Genomic DNA, 23,031 nt, shown 5'->3' on the forward strand with positions numbered 1-23,031 from the left:
ATGGGTGCCAAAGCTTGAGTGCCAATGTGTTGGGGCAATAAAAAACAGATAGTATCTGCCATATGTCTAATTAACGTCCCTGCCACCTCCATTCCTTGCCTGCACCCCCACATTACCATACCAACTGCCATTTATCGCAGTGAGTTTTCAGAGTTAAACATTCCCAGCGCCGCCGCCAGCTGGATTCCAAAAGCGGCACTTTTCAATGTAGCATTTTAGCTCCTTTGTTCCAGACATTTGTGCAGATTTCTGCTCTCACAAAAGCCCATTAGTGGGACATTCACGAGGGACTCATTCAGACTGAAGATTACGCCGGCGATGGAAATACGGCGCTGGGTATATATATGGAGGCATCACGGATTCCATTACGTTTTTATGGTCTCTTCTAGGTTAAAAACAATATTCAACCCCAGCTCTCTGCACTGAACTGTGTGACTGCTGATGGAGGGAATCACAATGAGCAGTCTTGGGGAGAGGGACCACCTTTGGGGAGTCAGGTGTAGGGGTCAGCACTCAAGGTAGGGGTCTCAGTCTTTGTCCTCCCCCCAGTCCCACCAAATTTTTACCCCCCCCCCTCCAGCTGGGGGAGTCACAGGTGGAGCCAAACTGACATATAGAGAGACAAGGAGAAGATCTAATGATGCACTTCTCTGCATATTGCAATCTCCCCACCACCAGTGGGGGGTTCTTCTTGGTTTTTTTGGAGTTATCTGTATTTATACTTCTGTTGTCTCCAGAGCAAGGGGTGTAATAAGAGGTAGAACATGGTCACTGACTGGGAGTCATCCAGGAGACATCTCTGCTGAGCCTCAGAGGATCGTGGTGGGTCCACAAACTTAAATAAAGCCCTATAGGTACTGGTGGAAATAAATGGCTGCCCATCCCATGCCATGCACCCCTCCATCCATTGTGATGTACAATCCAACACAGATTCTCCAGAGACCTTCAACCAGGCTCCATGGGCGGCAGCGCCCCACTAGGTACCAGGGGCAGCAAAAATGCTGCTCCTGGTAATTTAAGAGCAAATTTCTGGGGGAGGGGGGGCAGCAACAACTGCTGCTGCCTCAGGTGGCGGAGGGGCCAGGATCGCCCCTGGAGGCACCCATACTCCCCAGTAGTTCTCCTGCAGATTGCAGCACCCCAACTGGCCTTCATTTTATCCCAATACTGAGACAACTTGTGTCTATCAGGAATATTAGATGACTGGCAGTTACTATATCTAGTATTTAGTGTGAGGTTATCCCACCTCACTAGGAGCTCACTAATTGTGCCTTTTGGTGATTTATAAGGGACACGTGGTGGAGAAGGTGGAATTTCCATAGATACTTTGTTTTATATAATAGAGGAAGCCACAGGGTAGAATTGAAGGTAACTGACCCCTTAGGGTAAGGCCACACTAAGCGATAGCGCGGCGATTTGACTCGCGGCGACTTTTAATCCGCAATCGCTGGCGAAACTTTGGCGCTGGCGTCTATGGGGAATCGCGCAAAATCGCCAGCGTAAAAACACACGCGGCGATCTTTTTTCTATTGTCTATCGCTCGAAATCGCCTAGCGAGGCGATTTCGAGCGACAATAGAAAAAAGATCGCCGCGTGTGTTTTTACGCAGCGATTCCCCATAGACGCCAGCGCCAAAGTTTCGCCAGCGATTGCCGTTTAAAAGTCGCGGCGAAAAGTCGCGGCGAGTCAAATCGCCGCGCTATCGCTTAGTGTGGCCTTACCCTTAAAGGAGAAGAATAAACTCAAAGAGTATGGGGTACGGGGCAAGGAGAAGAAGTGGGGGATCGCTCAATAGCAGGAGAGAAGGGACAGGTGAATCCCAGCCACATGGAGGATTACGAGCTTCTAGAAGTGACCCTTTAACTTAGCCGGAGGGGAGCCCCTGGCCATTGTGATATGAGAAATCCCCAGAAGCCGAGTGGAAATAAATCTGACAGATATGGGGGGCAGCTGATGTGGGAATGTGGCAGATGGGGGGGACAGGACTCATAAAGAGACCAATTAGTAGGAATGACAAGAGCCGATGATGAAGAGGAGAGAGAAAAACAGCCAATTGTCGGAGTACAGGTAAATCCCCTCGTCTGTAGGTTTATGTGCCATGTATTACATATAGCCCTGTCTATATCTGCCTGGCGTGAGCTTGGGCCCTCTGGTGGCCCTTTGAGACCCAGTCTGACCCACACAGATAAATAAAGGCTCCAGGCAACTGACAAATTAGGAGTGGCAATGCCTGAGGGCCTGTTTTCCCTCTTCATATCCATGAAATCTCTCAGCAATCACCCCAGCACCCGCAGTGCAATGAATGGCAGAACAGACAATGACTAGGAAAGGGTTGGTAGGGTCTCACCCAAACTGCATTTATAAATTCCAGTTTAAAGGGGCTCATCAACTTTCAATTTTTAGTACACTAGAGAGAATGATATTTTGATATATTATTTATGGTTTTTGAGTTATTTAGCTTTTTATTCAGCAGCTAATCTCCCCGAATCTGCCCATGTGGCCAGACCCTTACTGAGCATTTGTTTTTTAGATGGGGTCAGTGACCCATATTTGAAAGCTGGAAAGAGAAGGCATATCATTTAAAAAATATTTTTATAAGGTCAATTGAAAAGTTGTTTAGAATTCGCCCTTCTATAACATACTAAAAGTTAACTTAAAGGGTTTTTTGTGCCCTTCAAAGGCAGGCAAAACCAAAGATTGCTACCAGCCTATATTTATGGCAACCCCCTCCCATATGTCTTAAGAGGTTTATTAGCAGAGCCTTGAAATGTGAACTATTGTATAAAAGCAGTGAAACGAGGAGTAAAGATTAGAAACAGATCCAGGGCCCCGGGCAATGACCTTGGGGGTGAACTTGTTGCTGCAATTTTACCGACAATGAGGCCCAGGGCAACCACTTACTGGAACCAACTGAGATGAGAGGCTCCCGTATGAGATTCCCAAGTGCGATACTGATACTTTCTGGAAGGAGACTCGTCTAATCACGTTACGCTCGGCCGATCAATGGCTGACTGACACAAATGCCGAAAATGATCCACATTGTGGAGGGTTCATCTGCCTTTAAATGACGGTTATGGAACTTCCCAGATAAACTGGGGTATCATTCTATATGGCAGCGTTACTGGGGGTTTTCACTACAGACCCGACTCCTGATACAATGTATCAAGAGAAGAGAAAGGGACAGACACAATGACAGTTACACAGAACTATAAACCCAGTGAGAATGAGGAATGAATGGATATTGGGAAATTGTATCAGGAGTCAGAGGCAGCAGTGCAGAGAAGAGAAAGGGACAGACACAATGACAGTTACACAGAACTATAAACCCAGTGAGAATGAGGAATGAATGGATATTGGGAAGTTGTATCAGGAGTCAGAAGCAGCAGTGCAGAGAAAGGGACAGACACAATGACAGTTACACAGAACTATAAACCCAGTGAGAATGAGGAATGAATGGATATTGGGAAGTTGTATCAGGAGTCAGAGGCAGCAGTGCAGAGAAAGGGACAGACACAATGACAGTTACACAGAACTATAAACCCAGTGAGAATGAGGAATGAATGGATATTGGGAAGTTGTATCAGGAGTCAGAAGCAGCAGTGCAGAAAAGAGAAAGGGACAGACACAATGACAGTTACACAGAACTATAAACCCAGTGAGAATGAGGAATGAATGGATATTGGGAAGTTGTATCAGGAGTCAGAACCAGCAGTGCAGAGAAGAGAAAGGGACAGACACAATGACAGTTACACAGAACTATAAACCCAGTGAGAATGAGGAATGAATGGATATTGGGAAGTTGTATCAGGAGTCAGAAGCAGCAGTGCAGAGAAGAGAAAGGGACAGATACAATGACAGTTACACAGAACTATAAACCCAGTGAGAATGAGGAATGAATGGATATTGGGAAGTTGTATCAGGAGTCAGAAGCAGCAGTGCAGAGAACATAAAGGGACAGACACAATGACAGTTATACAGAACTATAAACCCAGTGAGAATGAGGAATGAATGGATATTGGGAAGTTGTATCAGGAGTCAGAGGCAGCAGTGCAGAGAAGAGAAAGGGACAGACACAATGACAGTTACACAGAACTATAAATCCAGTGAGAATGAGGAATAAATGGATATTGGGAAGTTGTATCAGGAGTCAGAACCAGCAGTGCAGAGAAAGGGACAGACACAATGACAGTTACACAGAACTATAAACCCAGTGAGAATGAGGAATAAATGGATATTGGGAACTTGTATCAGGAGTCAGAAGCAGCAGTGCAGAGAAAGGGACAGACACAATGACAGTTACACAGAACTATAAACCCAGTGAGAATGAGGAATGAATGGATATTGGGAAGTTGTATCAGGAGTCAGAAGCAGCAGTGCAGAGAAAGGGACAGACACAATGACAGTTACACAGAACTATAAACCCAGTGAGAATGAGGAATGAATGGATATTGGGAAGTTGTATCAGGAGTCAGAGGCAGCAGTGCAGAGAATGAGGAATGAATGGATATTGGGAAGTACAGAATTTGATTTTCTTTCATTAGGGACAATACAGTTTCGGAGTGAAGTTCCCCCTTAAAATTCTATAAAAATATTAGTAAAAACATCACAGAAACTGCTCATTTTATCAGTTTATCAGATTGGATTGCACAGTGCAGTTCTGACTCATGAAGAGTAATCATGTTGCAGCTTTTTAATTTTAAAGGGGAACTATCCCTCAGCAGCAGCAGTGACCGGTGCAACACACGCAGAATCGGATCAATATTCTTATTATTCTGCTCCTTCCCTGCCTTTATTATTAGCTATTGATTTCCAGACATGTCTCTGGCAGAAGAGAGAGGCCCAAATAAAGTGCGGCTGATCCACTGCTCACTAATAATAATTACTCACTAACAAGTGAACCTCAGTCCAATGAGTCACGGGCGGCGTTTGTTGGCAAGTGTGAACAGCACAGGATTCATTGATGGGAAATGACTATGGGTAATGCTAAGATTCGGGGGGATTTAGTTGACAAATCGCCTCTTCTTCGGGCGACTAATCTCTCCGAAAAGCCGACCCGCCAGCTAGAATCTAAATTGCCGGCAGGAGGGCACTCGCTCGAAGTTTCTTCATGAGGCGCCGTCTGCAGATGATTATTCTGATGTCAAATAAAAGGGGAAGTAAAACCAGTCACAGATGGGAGGAGGTGTAAGGATAAAGATTACACTGGGATTAGTGGGGAACGATCTCATTGCACCAGCTCCGTATTGAGGTCAGTCCTGTAACACGAGGCACCGACATTATATCCCATTTCTATCAGCCTGGGGGTCACATGTGAGCTGAGAGCCAATAGGATTCAAACACATTATACACTAGGGGGCCCTGGCTGAATCCCTGGGACTGACACTGTATTTCATTTAATCCCATGATGAATGGGGTTACATTATGTGCATATATGATATGGGGGTGACAGGGGAAAGATGGGGCGCTGTGCCTATATATTATACACTTACATTATGTGCATATATGATATGGGGGTGACAGGGGAAAGATGGGGCGCTGTGCCTATATATTATACACTTACATTATGTGCATATATGATATGGGGGTGACAGGGGAAAGATGGGGGGCTGTGCCTATATATTATACACTTACATTATGTGCATATATGATATGGGGGTGACAGGGGAAAGATGGGGCGCTGTGCCTATATATTATACACTTACATTATGTGCATATATGATATGGGGGTGACAGGGGAAAGATGGGGCGCTGTGCCTATATATTATACACTTACATTATGTGCATATATGATATGGGGGTGACAGGGGAAAGATGGGGCGCTGTGCCTATATATTATACACTTACATTATGTCCATATATGATATAGGGGTGACAGGGGAAAGATGGGGGGCTGTGCCTATATATTATACACTTACATTATGTGCATATATGATATGGGGGTGACAGGGGAAAGATGGGGCGCTGTGCCTCTATATTATACACTTACATTATGTGCATATATGATATGGGGGTGACAGGGGAAAGATGGGGGGCTGTGCCTATATATTATACACTTACATTATGTGCATATATGATATGGGGGTGACAGGGGAATGATGGGGCGCTGTGCCTATATATTATACACTTACATTATGTGCATATATGATATGGGGGTGACAGGGGAAAGATGGGGGGCTGTGCCTATATATTATACACTTACATTATGTGCATATATGATATGGGGGTGACAGGGGAAAGATGGGGCGCTGTGCCTATATATTATACACTTACATTATGTGCATATATGATATGGGGGTGACAGGGGAAAAATGGGGGGCTGTGCCTATATATTATACACCTACATTATGTGCATATATGATATGGGGGTGACAGGGGAAAGATGGGGGGCTGTGCCTATATATTATACACCTACATTATGTGCATATATGATATGGGGGTGACAGGGGAAAGATGGGGCGCTGTGCCTATATATTATACACTTACATTATGTGCATATATGATATGGGGGTGACAGGGGAAAGATGGGGGCTGTGCCTATATATTATACACTTACATTATGTGCATATATGATATGGGGGTGACAGGGGAAAGATGGGGCGCTGTGCCTATATATTATACACTTACATTATGTGCATATATGATATGGGGGTGACAGGAGAAAGATGGGGGGCTGTGCCTCTATATTATACAGTTAAATGATTTTAAACAGATATAGATGTTGCTTGGCCTATTCTTGGAGAACGAAGCCCCCTAATGTCTCGTTTATTCTGCGCATTTACTCACATTCTCCTGACAGGCGCAGGGAGTTGGTGTGACAGTTGCAGAACATATGGGCAGATATGTAGGTCAGCCTTTCTCTCTTCCTTTCTGTGTATCCGGCATTTGCAGAGGAGAAGGAGATAATCCCATCTCTGTGTTTATTCACATTGGGCCGGTGGCTGTTACTGAACTGTAGCAGCATCTGTTAGAGTGTGTGGGAGTTGTAGTACAACAATATTTAACTAATGAAACTCCCTTTTCCTATTAAGGAACCAGTGCTTTATAGTTACACTGCTGCTTTCCCCCCCACCCGGCCCAGCACCCATTGTCACCCTGCCGGGCGCTGACCCGCACCCAAAGCAACGGCTTGAGATCAGAGACGGGGCCAAATAAAGCGACAGTAGCGGAGGTGGCAGTTTTTGTAGGAGAATGATGTGTAATTTAGAGAAATGTTAGCAGGTGGCAGGCAGGGAAAGGGATGACGGATAGACACAGGCACTGACTGCCGCTCTCTCTCTTTCTTCTCCCCTTGATAGAAATGAAATGAGAAGTCAAGATGAATTTTTGGCAGGAGAGACGTAATAAGGAGCACAGGGCCCCCCTCCCCCATTCATCTCTGTGTATAACGAGTCGTTTCATCATTAAAATGAAGGGTCCTCTTATTCTTCCGCTCTCCCTGTCTGGGTTCATTCACTCCTCTGAGAGGCGAACGGGTTAAATTTCTAATTCCGTCCCATAAACAGAAATCAGAGAGGCAGATCAACAGCTCCAGAAATCCAGTACAGAATATAGTGCAGCTGAAAGCACAGGGAGCCCAGGCAGTCTACAGTACTGGATATAATACTCTGAGCAATATATATATCTCACAGTCAGTATATATAGTTCAGCACAGGGAGCCCAGCCAGTCTACAGTACTGGATATAATACTCTGAGCAATGTATACACCTCACAGTCAGTATATATACACCTAACAGTCAGTATATATAGTTCAGCACAGTGAGCCCAGCCAGTCTACAGTACTGGATATAATACTCTGAGCAATATATATATCTCACAGTCAGTATATATAGTTCAGCACAGGGAGCCCAGCCAGTCTACAGTACTGGATATAATACTCTGAGCAATATATATACACCTCACAGTCAGTATATATACACCTAACAGTCAGTATATATAGTTCAGCACAGGGAGCCCAGGCAGTCTACAGTACTGGATATAATACTCTGAGCAATATAAACATCTCACAGTCAGTATATATAGTTCAGCACAGTGAGCCCAGCCAGTCTACAGTACTGGATATAATACTCTGAGCAATATATATACACCTCACAGTCAGTATATATAGTTCAGCACAGTGAGCCCAGCCAGTCTACAGTACTGGATATAATACTCTGAGCAATGTATATATCTCATAGTCAGTATATATAGTTCAGCACAGTGAGCCCAGCCAGTCTACAGTACTGGATATAATACTCTGAGCAATATATATACACCTCACAGTCAGTATATATAGTTCAGCACAGTGAGCCCAGCCAGTCTACAGTACTGGATATAATACTCTGAGCAATGTATATATCTCACAGTCAGTATATATAGTTCAGCACAGGGAGCCCAGCCAGTCTACAGTACTGGATATAATACTCTGAGCAATATATACACCTCACAGTGAGTACATAGAATAACAGAAATTACTGTGAGCATTAAAATGCACAGTTACATGGTATTCTGGGAATGTAACCTTCCAGCCAGCATGCAGCACTGCATTATTCATTATACAGCTGAAGTGGCCCTCCAGTCATGCAGAATTGGAACAAGTACCCCCCATGAATCTGCCCCCCATCAGACATGTCCTTTAGACCAATAGCTGGAGGACTCTGGGTTTCCAAGGCCAGATTTAAAGGGAAAGAACAGTACCAGCGCCACAATGTACGAATACAATTAATTTTGTTGGCTCCGACAGTTCCCAATCTGAACAGCTCTCAAATCCCACCAGCCGCCACCATTTCTAGCAAATAACGACTAACGGGCGAATGGGCGCAGCGGGACTCCCACGGAAACAATGAGAAGGCTGAGGAGAACTAATGTTTGGTTGCAAAACCGAGAAGCAGAACAACGGGTAATTATATCGACACAGATAATACAGTCGCAAGGGTACTTGTCTCACGCACTCGCCCAGGAGCTGACAGTCGGCAGCTGGGTGCTCTATAATTACCGGATCCCCTGTCGGGCTGCCAGATATGGGAGACTCACACATTATTTACTACAGGTGGGACTACAGCCCTGTGTTTATAGGGTTAAAGGTGTTGTTCACCATTGAGTTAACTGTTCATATGATGTCGACAGTGAGACAATTCGCAATTCGTTTTCATTTTTTCTTATTTGCGGTTTTTGTGTTATTTAGCTTTTTATTCAGCAGCTCATTATTCAGAGAGGACTTTTAACAAAAGATGAGGAATAAAAAGTAGCAATAACAATACATCTATAGCTTTACCGAGCATTTGTTTTTTTTTAGATGGGGTCAGTGACCCCCATCAGAAAGCTTGAAAGAAAAAGGCAAATAAATAAAAAAAACTATAAAAAATAAATAACGAAGACCAAATGAAAAGTAGCCCATTCTATATAAAAAAAAAACGAATCGTTAACTTTAATGTGATCGAAGTGGCTGTTTCTATTCTCTGCACTGCTGATTCTGAGTCCTGACACAATGTGGGCAAGTTCCCCTTTAATGTTTGATTTCAGTAGGAGGAAGAGAGGGAGCGACTTCCAAGTTGTGCTGAAAAGCAAACAATTAATGGGCAGCAAGCGGTGCAGCGCCAGCTCTAATTGGCAGGCCGAGGGGCGGCTAAACGCTCAGTTTCTGGCCGAGCGCGTATAATCCATCGCAATTGTTTGTCTGGCGTTTCCGAGAGTGGAAACAAGCGAATAAACATGAGCAAATAAAGACGCGACCCCCATCCCGACGACGTGTATTTATTCTGCTCTGTGTCTGGCAAATATCAACGTGCCCCCCCCACCCCCATACGCCCCCCCCTTCATTCCAATTGAGAAGTCAGATGTGAAAGTCCCAGAATGCACCGGGAGGGAATTTAATGCACCGCCGCCGAGTTCTTTGCATCTCTGATAATGTCCTTGTCTGGTGACATTTCTGCTGCTTGCAAGTCAGGGAATGGAGAATAAATAGACTATTCCATTATCTGATGGGACAAAGTAGTACAAATGGGGCCCTCCAGCCAGAGATAAAGCTTATTTTCTAAAGGAAAAGGCCCCTGGCAGGATTGCTGCCTCTCCTGCCCTGATGCTGACTAGTTGTGTGCCCGCTCAGCACATGGGCATCATAAATGCTGCCCCCTTCCTTCTTATTCACCCGCATGTCTCATTCATCCATCCACATTGCAGGATCATAGGAGCATGTGGGATCATTTGTATCTGTCTGTGTGTGTCACATTGTGCAATACAGGCACAGCGTCAGCGATTTAGTGTCACACAGTCGTGCACAGCAGTGATTTATGGGCTCCCTATAGGAACGGCTGGGCCCGGCTCAATTAGGCAAAATAAGGATTGGTAGAACTATACAAGGGCCTAATACACAGGGAAGGGGAACGTGTTGGAAGGGTTACTGCCTGTTCTCATTCCCCTACGGAAATAGGGATTGGTTATTAAAATAAATGCTTACAATAAAGAAACAAAACAATTCTTAGTTAGTTACAATTCTTAAACGAACATGTCAGGTTAAATAAGTCCACTTAAGATACCCACCACCAGAAGACTCCCTCCCCATTCCACCCATATGAGGACGGCCAACTATCAAAGTCCTCCCCTTTGTCCATATTGACCACCTCCCCTCCCCACACCCTCACCAATCCCAACAACACCCAATGGAAAGCCAATTTTCAATTCTTGTCCTTGTCCAATTTGGCTTCCATTCCCCTCCACCAGACCAAAATATCCACAGCCCACCACCTCCCTAATCTCCCTCCCAAAAGATAAAGAAGACCCCAAACCCAAAACAAGGCATCCACCATAATAATAAATGCAGAGGCTTGAAATCCATTGAAAATACCTGAAAACAAACAAAAAGGCAGAATCATGTTCTTGAAATAGAAATATGACAAGTAGAGAGAAAACCATGGTTAGGATTAGATGTTTTCTTTCTTCTCCTCCTGACTGGAATCACCTGTCAGATCCCCATACCTTTTTATGTGGATACCTGAAGGGATGGGATCATCATCCCCAATAGACACCATTTCATCAGCACCTACAGGTAAATCACCTTCTCCACTACTTTTCTTTACCTGGGTTTTACTTGTAAATTCCTCTTGCATTCCCATTCTGCTCAGCCTTCCCTTCTCTCTCCTCCTCCCTTTCCATCCTTTGAAACTCATCCTGTTCCTCCATTACCTCTCCCCAAGATTTTTGTATATTCAAAGAGGCAAATTGATTCAATTTGTATTGATGGAATTGGTGGGGCTTCCTTGGTTTTTTTATTGCTGCTTTCCAGGCTTTCCCTTTCCTTTGCTCAAATCTACCCATTCATCCATTTTAGACAAGACAGAGGGCTGTTTATAGTTCTTTGGAGCATCAGAACTTGGTTTTTAAAGTATGACCTTAGAAAACTGCCTCTGAGGCAAAGGAACAGGTTGGGGACCTTTGGGTTGGCAAGAAATTGGATTGGGTGTTTCAATAGCCAGTACAGGCTGATTTACAGACTGACAAAAATCTGACCCTTGGGCTGGGGGCTGATATTCCCTAAACTCTTCTTTAATCTCCTCCAGCATTTCCTCAGCCATCTCCTCTTCTAAATTAGGACAACTTTCTCTGATATTATGGAGCGCTTCAGGACAAGCCCTGTGCGAGTGGCCAAAGAATCCACACAGATTGCATTTTACATCTTTACAGTCTCGCCCTATGTGCCCAACATCACCACAAAGTCAACATGTAACCACTACACAGGCGTTTGCACCATGACCATAGGAGCCGCATTTAAAACAAGCCCTTGGCTGACCGGGGTAAAAGAAAACTCCTCTCTCATCACCAATAAAGGTAGAGTTAGGGAGATGCTAAGGGATGTTATAGAGCATTCTGAGCTCAACATTAGCACACCAGCCCCCAGACCACTACCTGTTGTTATCAATTTCCATGGTTAGGGGTGAGAGCACCTACAAGCCATATTGCTATATCCTCAGGAGGGACATTGTTGTTTTTGAACAAAACTGTGACCTTTCTTGTCTCTGGTTTAGTAAATGGAATCACCTGAAAGTTCTTCCAGAGACCAGTGGATTTAAAGTGGTTCACGCCAAAAGAACTCAAGCTTTTGGGAGGTTCTGAAAACAACGTCAAATTCCAGTTCAGAGTTCTTTATGCAACAAGCTCTAACATCTGCGGGGGATAGGGTGGCCTGTTTTAATAGCAATTCTTTCCCTATCACATTATTTCTGGGCATTGACTCATTTTCGCCTTCCCATCTGAGCTTAATACGGTTCCTCAGTTTGAAGACTGGCAACATCATCATCATTTTCTCCATCACTCACTCTAGGCTCCTCCTTTGTCTCATCTGCCGCACCAACATTCACCGCCACTTGCCCGTCCACACAAATCTCTTGTGAAACTGTCAATTCCATATGAGGACACTTCCCATGTCCCAGAGCAGAAGCATCTGGACCACTTTGTTTTACAACAGAAGTCCCAGGTTGGTCCTGTGGGGACGCCATTTCTTGATAAGAGGGGAGAGATGGAAAGTCCTCCTGAGAAAATACAAGTCTCCTCCTCTCTGCAAGGCAGGGTGTTCTTTTATACCTTCCCTTCCATCGTAGCCAATTCCTCCTGGGTAAAGATAAAATTAGGGGCATGTATCTGGGCAACAATGGCTTCTTCCCCTCCTGGTCATTTTCTGAAGAGGAGACTTGCCTCGGAGATCTGTAGGGCACTGGCTCATTCACGATTTTTGCGGATGTTTCAAAGTTGGCAAACACATCCGCCATTGGCCCTATTTGGCCCCTTACGCTGATCAGCTGTTTCTCCAGTGAGTACATCTCAGCATTCAGATGATTTACTTTAGATAAGTAAAACCATTGATCTTCCACCTCTATGAGAGAATACTGGTTAAAGGCAGCCTGCAGTTCAACATTCAATTGTTTCCTTTTTGTCTCCTTTTTGTCTGATTAACCGAATCAGTTGGTCACTGCTAATCTTGTCACCGTCAAAGGGAGACTTTTCAAGCAAGGAAACAGCCTGTGGGGTAAATGGGAGCACCAACATGTCTGCCTATTGATTCAGGTGTATTAAGATGGCTGCCACTGTGATTCCCCAGATGACCTGGACCTCCAAAATTTCTGCCACCAAATTCAGGAGTAGAAAGATGGCAGACACCCAATCTGGGAGCACCAAGATGGCTGCCATGACCCTGTCCTTCCTCTTTGCCACATTCAATATGGCTGCCAGTAACAAGTCAATTTATGCTCTTAGGAGAAAAAAACCCAAAAAATATCAAAAATGGCCGACCCTGAATAAAGTTGTCAAGGTAACCCATGTCTCAGATGTCGCCATATTGTGTTCTTTCCCAGTAGAGTGGGTGCATGGTGATCAACTGTTGGGGACAACGTCCCTTGGGCAAAAGATGGAAAGGGTGGGGGACAATGCCCCCCAAACAGGGAGCAGATTATATAAAAAAACAGCTGGAATGGAATTTGGGGGCAGTGGACGGATCAGCCACTAGACCCTTGTCATGAATATGGTTAGGGCCCAAGACGTAAGAGCGGGGCCACAATGTGGAAAACAGAAATGTGATCCCCCTTTTTGTTACTGCGGAGTGTCAGGGTAGAAGCTGCCATGTTGGAGCAGGCTCATCTCCAGCCAGTAATCTCCTTCTCTCCCAGCAATGTCACCATCCTTCATTCAATTTGTTAAAGCACCGCTGATACGCGCGATTTAATTTGCTAAAGTGATGTCCCCATGCTTCATTGGCTACGCCAGTGCAAAAGTGACATCAAATTGTTAATGTGACATTGCTGCTCTCCACTCAGTTTATTAATGCGACGATGAAAGCTCCCGAGTGGGAAACCCCTCCAGTCAGTCCCTCCGGGGGTCTGAGATAAGTAAGGGGGCAGATCTGAAGCTAATTATTCCAGCACCCCAATAAGGTGTAATTATTTTGTGAAGCAGAACCAGCAGGGGCTCAATAAGGTCTCTTTAACTTCTTTGCACTGCTGGTTCTGGCTCCTGTAAAAAAGATATTGCTTTCAGTTACTACTCAGTTTGTGAACATTGTTATTAAGGCAAGTTTTTTTTATCACCCCAGAATGGTGGACCTATTACCCCTGCCCATACACTGGCTGCATTATGATAGAGCTTGAGCAGCGAGGGGCAATGTGAGGAGGGCAGTGACATCTAGAAGTGCTGAAAGTAACTGAAGGCCCCGTCTCTATGCCTGACAATATAAGACTAACAGCGCAAATTTTTTTTAAATACATTTTAAACAGGTTTGGAAGTTTTGATACAAAAATTAATTTGGAAGGGACTTAAATGATACAGCTTTTTATGTGTGACAGGTGGCAGGTCCCTTTAAACATTGCTGGTTACTGTCTCAATCTTACTCTACTGTCTTCATGTTCTCCACTGTCTCCAGCTTGTCCTACTGTCTCCATCTTCTTCTACTGTCTCCATCTTGCTCTACTGTCTCCTTATTGTCCTACTGTCTCCATCTTGTCCTACTGTCTCCATCTTGTCCTACTGTCTCCATCTTCTTCTACTGTCTCCATCTTGCTCTACTGTCTCCTTATTGTCCTACTGTCTCCATCTTGTCCTACTGGCTCTATCTGTTTTATTGTTTCAATCTTTTATTGTACTGTTTTCATCGTCTTTCACTTTCTCTATCTTGCCTGAAATTTCCCATCTTGTCCTACAGTCTTAATCTTGTCCTACTGTCTCTATCTTGCCTTACTGTCTCCATCTTGCCTTACTGTCTCCATCTTGTCCTAATGTTTCCATCTTGTCCTACTGTCTCCATCTTGCCCTACTGTCTCCATCTTGTCCTACTGTCTCCATCTTGTCTTACTGCCTCCATCTTGTCCTACTGTCTCCATCTTGTTTTACTGTCTCCATAGTGTCCGACTGTCTCCATCTTGTCCTGCTGTCTCCATATTGTTCTACTGTCTCAATCTTGTCCTACTGTCTCCATCTTCTTTTACTGTCTCCATCTGTTTTATTGTCTCAATCTTTTATTATACTGTTTTCATCACCTTTCACTTTCTCTATATTGCCTGAAATTCCCCATCTTGTCCTACTGTCTTAATCTTGTCCTACTGTCTCCATCTTGTCCTACTGTCTCCTGTCTCCATCTTGCCCTACTGCATCCGTATTGTTCCACTGTCTCTATCTTATTCTATTGTCTCCATCTTGTCCCACTGTTTCCATTTTTTCTACTTTCTCTATCTTGTTTTACTGTCTCCATCTTGCCTTATTGTCCTACTTTCTCCATCTCTCCTGAGACCCAGTCCCTTCTTAGACACAATTTCTACAAAATATTTGGATAGAAAATAACTTTTTGGAAGAAAAAATTCATCTCTGTCCCAATTAAATGAACATTCTTCATCTTATGTGGAAATCTCCGGCTATGGGAAATATGGAAGCGGAAGCCTTAATACGATGAGGAGGTGGGATTGAGAGATTAGAAGCGCAGACGCTGGCGAGGGGATTACTCGGGGGCGTGTGGGAGAGATTACTGCTGAAGGAAACGATTTTATCTAAATTGTTGAGAAAAAAAATGCAGGTTTCTGGAGTCCAATCTGCCGCCGCTGGAGCTTCTGGGTAAATAATTCAGGAGATACAAATAAAGACACCACTTTAATCTGCACCCAGCGTCATTAATATTTCATTTTAAATGTAATTTGCACATAAGGAAGTTGGTGCCCAGTTTATAAACCCATTCCCTGTACTGTTGGCTCCGGAGATCGGGTATTGGATGAACTGAGCCGAATGCTGATACAATGTAGCAGAGAATGCAGATCTGACAGAAACCACAATTTCATTTAGATTTATATAAAGCCAAGGCGTGCGAGGCCAGACTTCTTAAAACTGGACTTGTGGGCTCACACACAGCGGCTGCTATCAGGATAACAAGATTATTCAAGCCCTGGATATTCTCATGCCAATGGCAGGTTGGAATATCTCCGACATATTTTGCAGTGTGTTAGTGGCATAATGGTAATAGTGGCTCCTCCAGGTCATACCTGACTTCTAAGCATAGAATGGGAGCAATGAGAAAGTGCAGCAAAATAAACAAAACCTCTGAAATCTGGATCTCGCCAACCTTCACCCAACCCTGTACCACAACTTGTGCCCTGGAAGTCTTTCTTTTCTCCATCCACAATGGAGAAAATGATGTCACAAATCACAAAATGCCACATCATTGGAGATGAAGGAGTTGGGTCACCAAAAAGAGGAGGTCTTGCTTGGAGTTGGATAGGCCCATGTGACATCATTGATGATGACAAGGCACCTCCAAACATGGGTAATTGAATCATGGGTAAATCTCAATAAATCATGGGTAAATCTCAATGAATCATGGGCAAATCTCAATGAACCATGGGAAAAAGTGGTAATTGTTTGCTTGGAATTGCAATCACATGTTCTTCCAGACTCGGTCTAACCTACACCCAGTACCCAGGACTGTATCAGGGGTTTGGCAAATGGGCCAATAACATTTTTACATGTTCGTATGTACAATTCTCTGCACTCCGAGGCCAATCTCTCCATATAAATAACTCCAATCAAACTCTCATGGAGGTGGTATGAATTTAATCAGGTTTAAAAGATAGCAAATAAAAAAAGGAATGTTGGGTTGTTAAAAAGAAGCATTTCTACTACAGCCACAGGGGTGTCCTGCAGAATTATAGGGGTTGCATGAAAATACAAGGGTCTGCCCTAGACTTGAACATAATGGGAACCTGCTGAACAGCATGAGGTAAGATGGGGGTTTAACCCTCCACTATTTGCCCTTTAAATAGCTGGTGTAGTAAGGGAAGAGGGCAACAGAGGGGCAAGAAGGTGACAGCAAGGCAAGTAGAAAACAGTAGGACAAGATGTTAACAGTAAGGAAAGGTTGAGACAGTGGGACAAGATGGAGCAAGTAGGACAAGATGGAGACAGTAGGACAAGATGGAGACAGAAGGACATTATGGAGACAGTAGGACAAGATTGAGACAGTAGGACAAGATTGAGACAGTTGGGCAAGATGGAGACAGTTGAGTAAGATGGAGGCAGTAGGACAAGATGGAGACAGAAGGACAAGATGGAGACAGAAGGACAAGATGGAGACAGTAGGGCAAGATGGAAACAGTAGGGCAAGATGGAGAACGTAGGATTAGATGAAGACAGTAGGAGAAGATGGAGACAGTAGGTTAAGATGGAAACAGTAGGGAAGATGGAGACAGTAGGTAAAGATGGAAACAGTAGGACAAGATGGAGAAATAGGACAAGATGGAAATAGTTGGGCAAGATGAAGACAGTAGTACAAGATGGAAATAGTTGGGCAAGAAGGAGACAGTAGGGCAAGATGGAAATAGTAGGGCAAGAAGGAGACAGTAGGACAAGATGGAGACAGTAGGACAAGATGGAAATAGTAGGATAAGATGGAGACAGTAGAACAAAATGCAAATAGTAGGGCAAGATGGAGACAGTAGGGCTAGAAAGAGACAGTAAAGAAATTATTTTTGTTGCTAAGAGATTTTGTTTAGGAATATTACAACACTTATTGTGTAGAGCAAGAGGGTGACAGTAGGGCAAGATGAAGACAAAAGTGGGATACAGTAGGGCAGTAGGGTATGTTTCCCCCCATTTTTATGACAATATCTGCATCTGGCCCCCAGTGACTAACCCTTCAACAACTGATGCTCCATCAAAAGTGCACAATTTACTTACCCAAAATGCATCACGTTCCCCATAATTCCAGTGTTAAGGCTGGCGCACAGTTTTTCAACTATTTTAGTGCATTAGTCTAACTCAGATATCCAGTGCAGCTGAATCCTTTATACGAGTCTCCCCTGAATCTATATTTACCCTTGAGCAGCTCACGGTTAATCTGCCCATTACTCCAGACATGATTTTACAGATTAGAAACTAATCCTGAATCACACATTTTATGTAAGTGCTGACCTCTTGCCTTGCAGCACAGGATTTATGAAAATATCTGTACAAACTGTTGTTAAGAGTCACCATGTTGTGGCTACTAAACTCTCAAAGATGTTCTCAGGAAATGATCAGCATTACCCATGTAATAAATCCACTCTCACAAACCTTTATAGACATTTTTCCAGATGGCGAGGGATGGGTGTGAGTAGATTTGGGAAGAGCATTATAAAAACCATCATGGTGGTGGAGGCCTTTGAGTATAGGAAGCCGTGACTCCGAAATAGAAAGTACATGAGGTACAATGTTTCAACCCAGGAGAGGCTTATGGAGATCACGGAGGGGTAAAGTTCTAGTAAAGGTGTATGATGAAGCCAGAGCTTCTTGCTTGACACAAAGGGGATATTTACCCATTTTTGGTAGATAAGGTGGTAATATGGTAATGGGTACTTACCCTGTACCAAACAATCTCTCTCATCCTTCCGTCTGTCTTGAAGTTGCATTTTAAAGTCACTGCGTCTCCCACAACCACAGGAGGAAGCGGCTCTATGGTGACCGTGAGATATCCTGCAAGAAAAATACACATGTTAGACTGTCTGACCCAACCAACCTACGGTGCAGGTAATAATACTCTGGGAATTATATGTTCTGGACCACAAATTATAATCCCACAGTCAGTATATAGTACAGCACATGGCACCCTTTACATATAATCCATGATCCAGTGTGATACTGGCCATGAGGGTTACATGCAATCCCTCAACTAGCAATGTACTTTAATGATTAGCAGTAATTGTCCAGTTATCATTGATAACTCTACTCTAACTCTGTACTCACTCTAATTCTATACCTCCAGTAATACTCACTCAGTGATAACTCTACACCTATAGTAGTACTCACTCTCTCTCTACATCTACAATAGTACTCACACATTGATAACGCTACACCTACAATGGTACTCATCTAGTGATAACCTACCTACGTCAGTATTCACTCAGTGTTAACGCTACAGCTACAATAGTACTCACACATTGATAACGTTACACCTACAGTAGTTAGCACTCATTGAAAACTCTACACGAATAATGGTACTCATTCTGTGATAACGCTACACCTACAGCAGTACTCACACGGCGATAACATTACACCTACAATGGTACTCACCCAGTGATAACTCTACACCTACAGTACTTCTCAAACATTGATAACTCTACACCTACAGCAGTACTCACTCAGCAACATCTACAGTATGACTCAGTGATAACTCTACACCAGGAGTGCACCTACTTTACTTATGCAGGGTCTACTTTTAGTGATGTTGTCCCATTATGATCTACATCCATAAAAACATTGTTAGCATTTCTGTTCCATGGAAAATATTACTTAAATATTAATTTATAAGAAAGTGTTTATTGCTATATTTGAAAAACAACTATATCTTATTTAATTATAACATAATCAATATCTGAATGAAAAGCATGAAACAGGAGGGTGATATAGACAAGCTGTTTGTTGACAGAGTCTTGAGATCTACAGATCACCAGCTAAAGGTCTACTGGTAGATCCCGATCTACTTCTTGGGCACCCCTGCTCTACAGCTACTGTACTTCCAAGTGATAACTCTACACCTGCAGTAGTACTCACTCAACAATAACTCTACATCTACAGTAGGACTCAGTGATAACTTGTCTACACCTACACCTACTGTACTTCTTAACCAGTGATAACTCAACTACACCTACTGTACTTCTTACTCAGTGATAGCTCGTCTACACCTACTGTAGTTCTTACTCAGTGATAACTCAACTACACCTACTGTACTTCTTACTCAGTGATAACGCTACACCTACTGTAGTTCTTACTCAGTGATAACTCAACTACACCTACTGTACTTCTTACTCAGTGATAACGCTACACCTACTGTAGTTCTTAGTGATAACTCGTTTACACCTACTGTAGTTCTTACTCAGTGATAACTCATCTACACCTACTGTAGTTCTTACTCCGTGATAACTCAACTACACCTACTGTACTTCTTACTCAGTGATAACGCTACACCTACTGTAGTTCTTACTCAGTGATAACTCCACTACACCTACTGTACTTCTTACTCAGTGATAATGCTACACCTACTGCAGTTCTTACTCAGTGATAACTCAGCTACACCTACTGTAGTTCTTACTCAGTGATAAATCAACTACACCTACTGTACTTCTTACTCAGTGATAACGCTACACCTACTGTAGTTCTTACTCAGTGATAATTCGTGTACACCTACTGTAGTTCTTACTCAGTGATAACTCAACTACACCTACTGTACTTCTTACTCAGTGATAACGCTACACCTACTGTAGTTCTTACTCAGTGATAACTCAACTACACCTACTGTACTTCTTACTCAGTGATAACGCTTCACCTACTGTAGTTCTTAGTGATAACTCGTTTACACCTACTGTAGTTCTTACTCAGTGATAACTCATCTACACCTACTGTAGTTCTTACTCCGTGATAACTCAACTACACCTACTGTACTTCTTACTCAGTGATAACGCTACACCTACTGTAGTTCTTACTCAGTGATAACTCAACTACACCTACTGTACTTCTTACTCAGTGATAACGCTACACCTACTGTAGTTCTTACTCAGTGATAACTCAGCTACACCTACTGTAGTTCTTACTCAGTGATAACTCAACTACACCTACTGTACTTCTTACTCAGTGATAACGCTACACCTACTGTAGTTCTTACTCAGTGATAACTCAGCTACACCTACTGTAGTTCTTACTCAGTGATAACTCAACTACACCTACTGTACTTCTTACTCAGTGATAACGCTACACCTACTATAGTTCTTACTCAGTGATAACTCAACTACACCTACTGTAAGTCTTAGTGATAACTCTACATCTGCAGTAGTATTCACTCAATGATAACGTTATCCCTACAGTAGGGCTCACTCAATAACAATCCTTCATTTACAGAAGTACTCACTGAGAAACACTAAGAAACAACCCTATACCTACATCAGTACTCAGTGACCAACTAACTTGCTATTTTATTTTTCTCTACCGTTCTCTGTACTCCCCTAAGGTTCTGGTCCTACATGAGTAACTAGATACTTGACGATAAACCACTAATGTAGAACTGCATGTGGCTGAACAAGAAGCTGCCATAGGGAAGAATGGTTTAGTCCAATTAAAAGTACGGGGGTGGAGTGGGAAAGTCAATTCTAATAAAATGTGGAGAGAAAAAAACCCCAAAGTATAAATCCCTGAATAGAGAAACATGAGACTTTTTGAAGTGGAAAAACTGCCATTGTAGAGTTTACTAAATAGATCTGAACAGAACCCAACTCACAGCACTTTGTATAATTGGACTGGGTCCAGCCTCCTCTCCTCAAGCGCGGTTCCTCCTGGATTTGGACAGAGCAGGTCTGAGCCCACGCACTCAGCTTGAATGTAGTGATTTCCCCCCTTTCTTGCTGACGTTGCAGATGAGTGAGCACATTGCTCTGTGTGAGGATTCATTGCTTGTGTTTCAATCATGGCAGGCAAGCAATTAAGTACTAAGTGCCCCCCAAACACCTGCAAAGCACCCCTACAGGAATTCCAGCACAATAATTACACCAGCCAGCAGCTAGCGGCTCCCTGACTCAGCACCTGTCTGATTTGCTGCGCTTGCTAAGTAGGTGCTGGGGAACCGCAAACCTGGCCAAGGCCATTGCTACCGCTCCAACCTCAGTGCTTATTTATAGTGAAAGGGTTAACAGTTGGTCCTCAACATTAAACATACAAGGAACTTTCTATCCCCCCTGTGCCCAGAAATAATTGCTGGTCCTACGCCAATGAGCGCTGAGAGCTTCATACACCACAACCAATGGGAAAGTCCCTGTAATTCTTATTGTGAGGGTCACCTGGTTATGCCCCATATATGGAGGCAGGTCAGAGACACGTTGCTGCAGGGCTAATGTGAAGGGAATTAAGGGCAAGTCATCATGGAGGTTTCAATATGTGTCTGTCCCAAGCGGTGATGGAGCAACTCTGAACAAGATCCATCTCTCCAAATACTGTCCAATTTCATTACATTCTTTCCGGTTCAAAACGATGGAGAGGCTTTTCTACAACCACATGGTTCAACGTGTAATTCACAGCTCAATATTTGATGTTCTCCAATCTAATGTCCACCTAAACACTTATCAGTAACTTCCCTATCCTTAGTGGCTAATAACCTTCTCCTCTCCAATCAAAAATCTAAAAGTCACATCTTCATTTTTACAGCACTGCCTCCTCTTTGCTCCCTTGTTGTTGACACTTAAGCTTCCCTCTTAGCTCCCCTGATCTTTTCATTCTACACCACCACATTTCTAGGATAACATTCTTTGAACTTCCCTCTTGTATTTCCTACTGTTCTCACTCAAAACCACCCCATATTTAGGACAATGTTCCTTAAGCTTCCCTCTTAGTTCCACTGCCCTTTTCACTCTACATCACCACATCTCTAGGTCAATGCTCCTCAAGCTCACCTCTTAGGACCCTTGCTCTTCTCACTCTACACCACCACATCCCTAGGACCTCATTCCTTAACCTTCCCTCTTAAGTCCCATCTTCTCTTTCTACATCACCACATCTCTAGGACAATGTTCCTCAAGCTCACCTCTTAGGTCCCTTGCTCATCTCACTGTACACCGCCACATCTCTGGGACCTCATTCCTTAAGCTTCCTTCTTAGATCCCCTGCTCTTCTCACTCTACACCACCATATCTCTAGGACCTAATTCCTCAAACTTCCCTCTTAGGTCCCCTGCTCTTCCCACTCTATACCACCACACCTCTAGGATCTCATTCCTCAAGCTTCCCTCTTAGGTCCCCTGCTTTTCTCAATCTATACCACCACACCTCTAGGACAATGTTTATCAAGCTTCGCTCTAAGGTCTCCTGCTCTTCAATCTTCAATACACCACTGCATCTCTAGGATAATGCTCCCCAAGCTCTACTCTTAGGTACTGTGCTCTTCTCATTCTACACCACCCAATCTCTAGGACCTCATCCTCAAGCTTTCCTAATGTGTCCCCTGAAAATTGATTCCAATACCATATTTATACTGATCTCTCTGTCTACCCAGATCTCCTGGTATAACCTATCAATGCCA

General features: G+C 43.6%; 1 protein-coding gene across 1 annotated transcript in view; it reads right to left on the reverse strand.

Annotated features, from left to right (window-relative positions):
• igsf21.L (immunoglobin superfamily member 21 L homeolog) overlaps window positions 1-23,031 on the reverse strand; it is a 269,491-nt gene that overhangs the window by 177,206 nt on the left and 69,254 nt on the right. The window contains 1 exon segment of the mRNA NM_001092775.1: window positions 18,335-18,447. Within this exon segment, the coding sequence (NP_001086244.2) occupies window positions 18,335-18,447 (113 nt within the window).

Source organism: Xenopus laevis, chromosome 7L, assembly GCF_017654675.1.
Source record: "Xenopus laevis strain J_2021 chromosome 7L, Xenopus_laevis_v10.1, whole genome shotgun sequence".
Taxonomy (NCBI): domain Eukaryota; kingdom Metazoa; phylum Chordata; class Amphibia; order Anura; family Pipidae; genus Xenopus; species Xenopus laevis.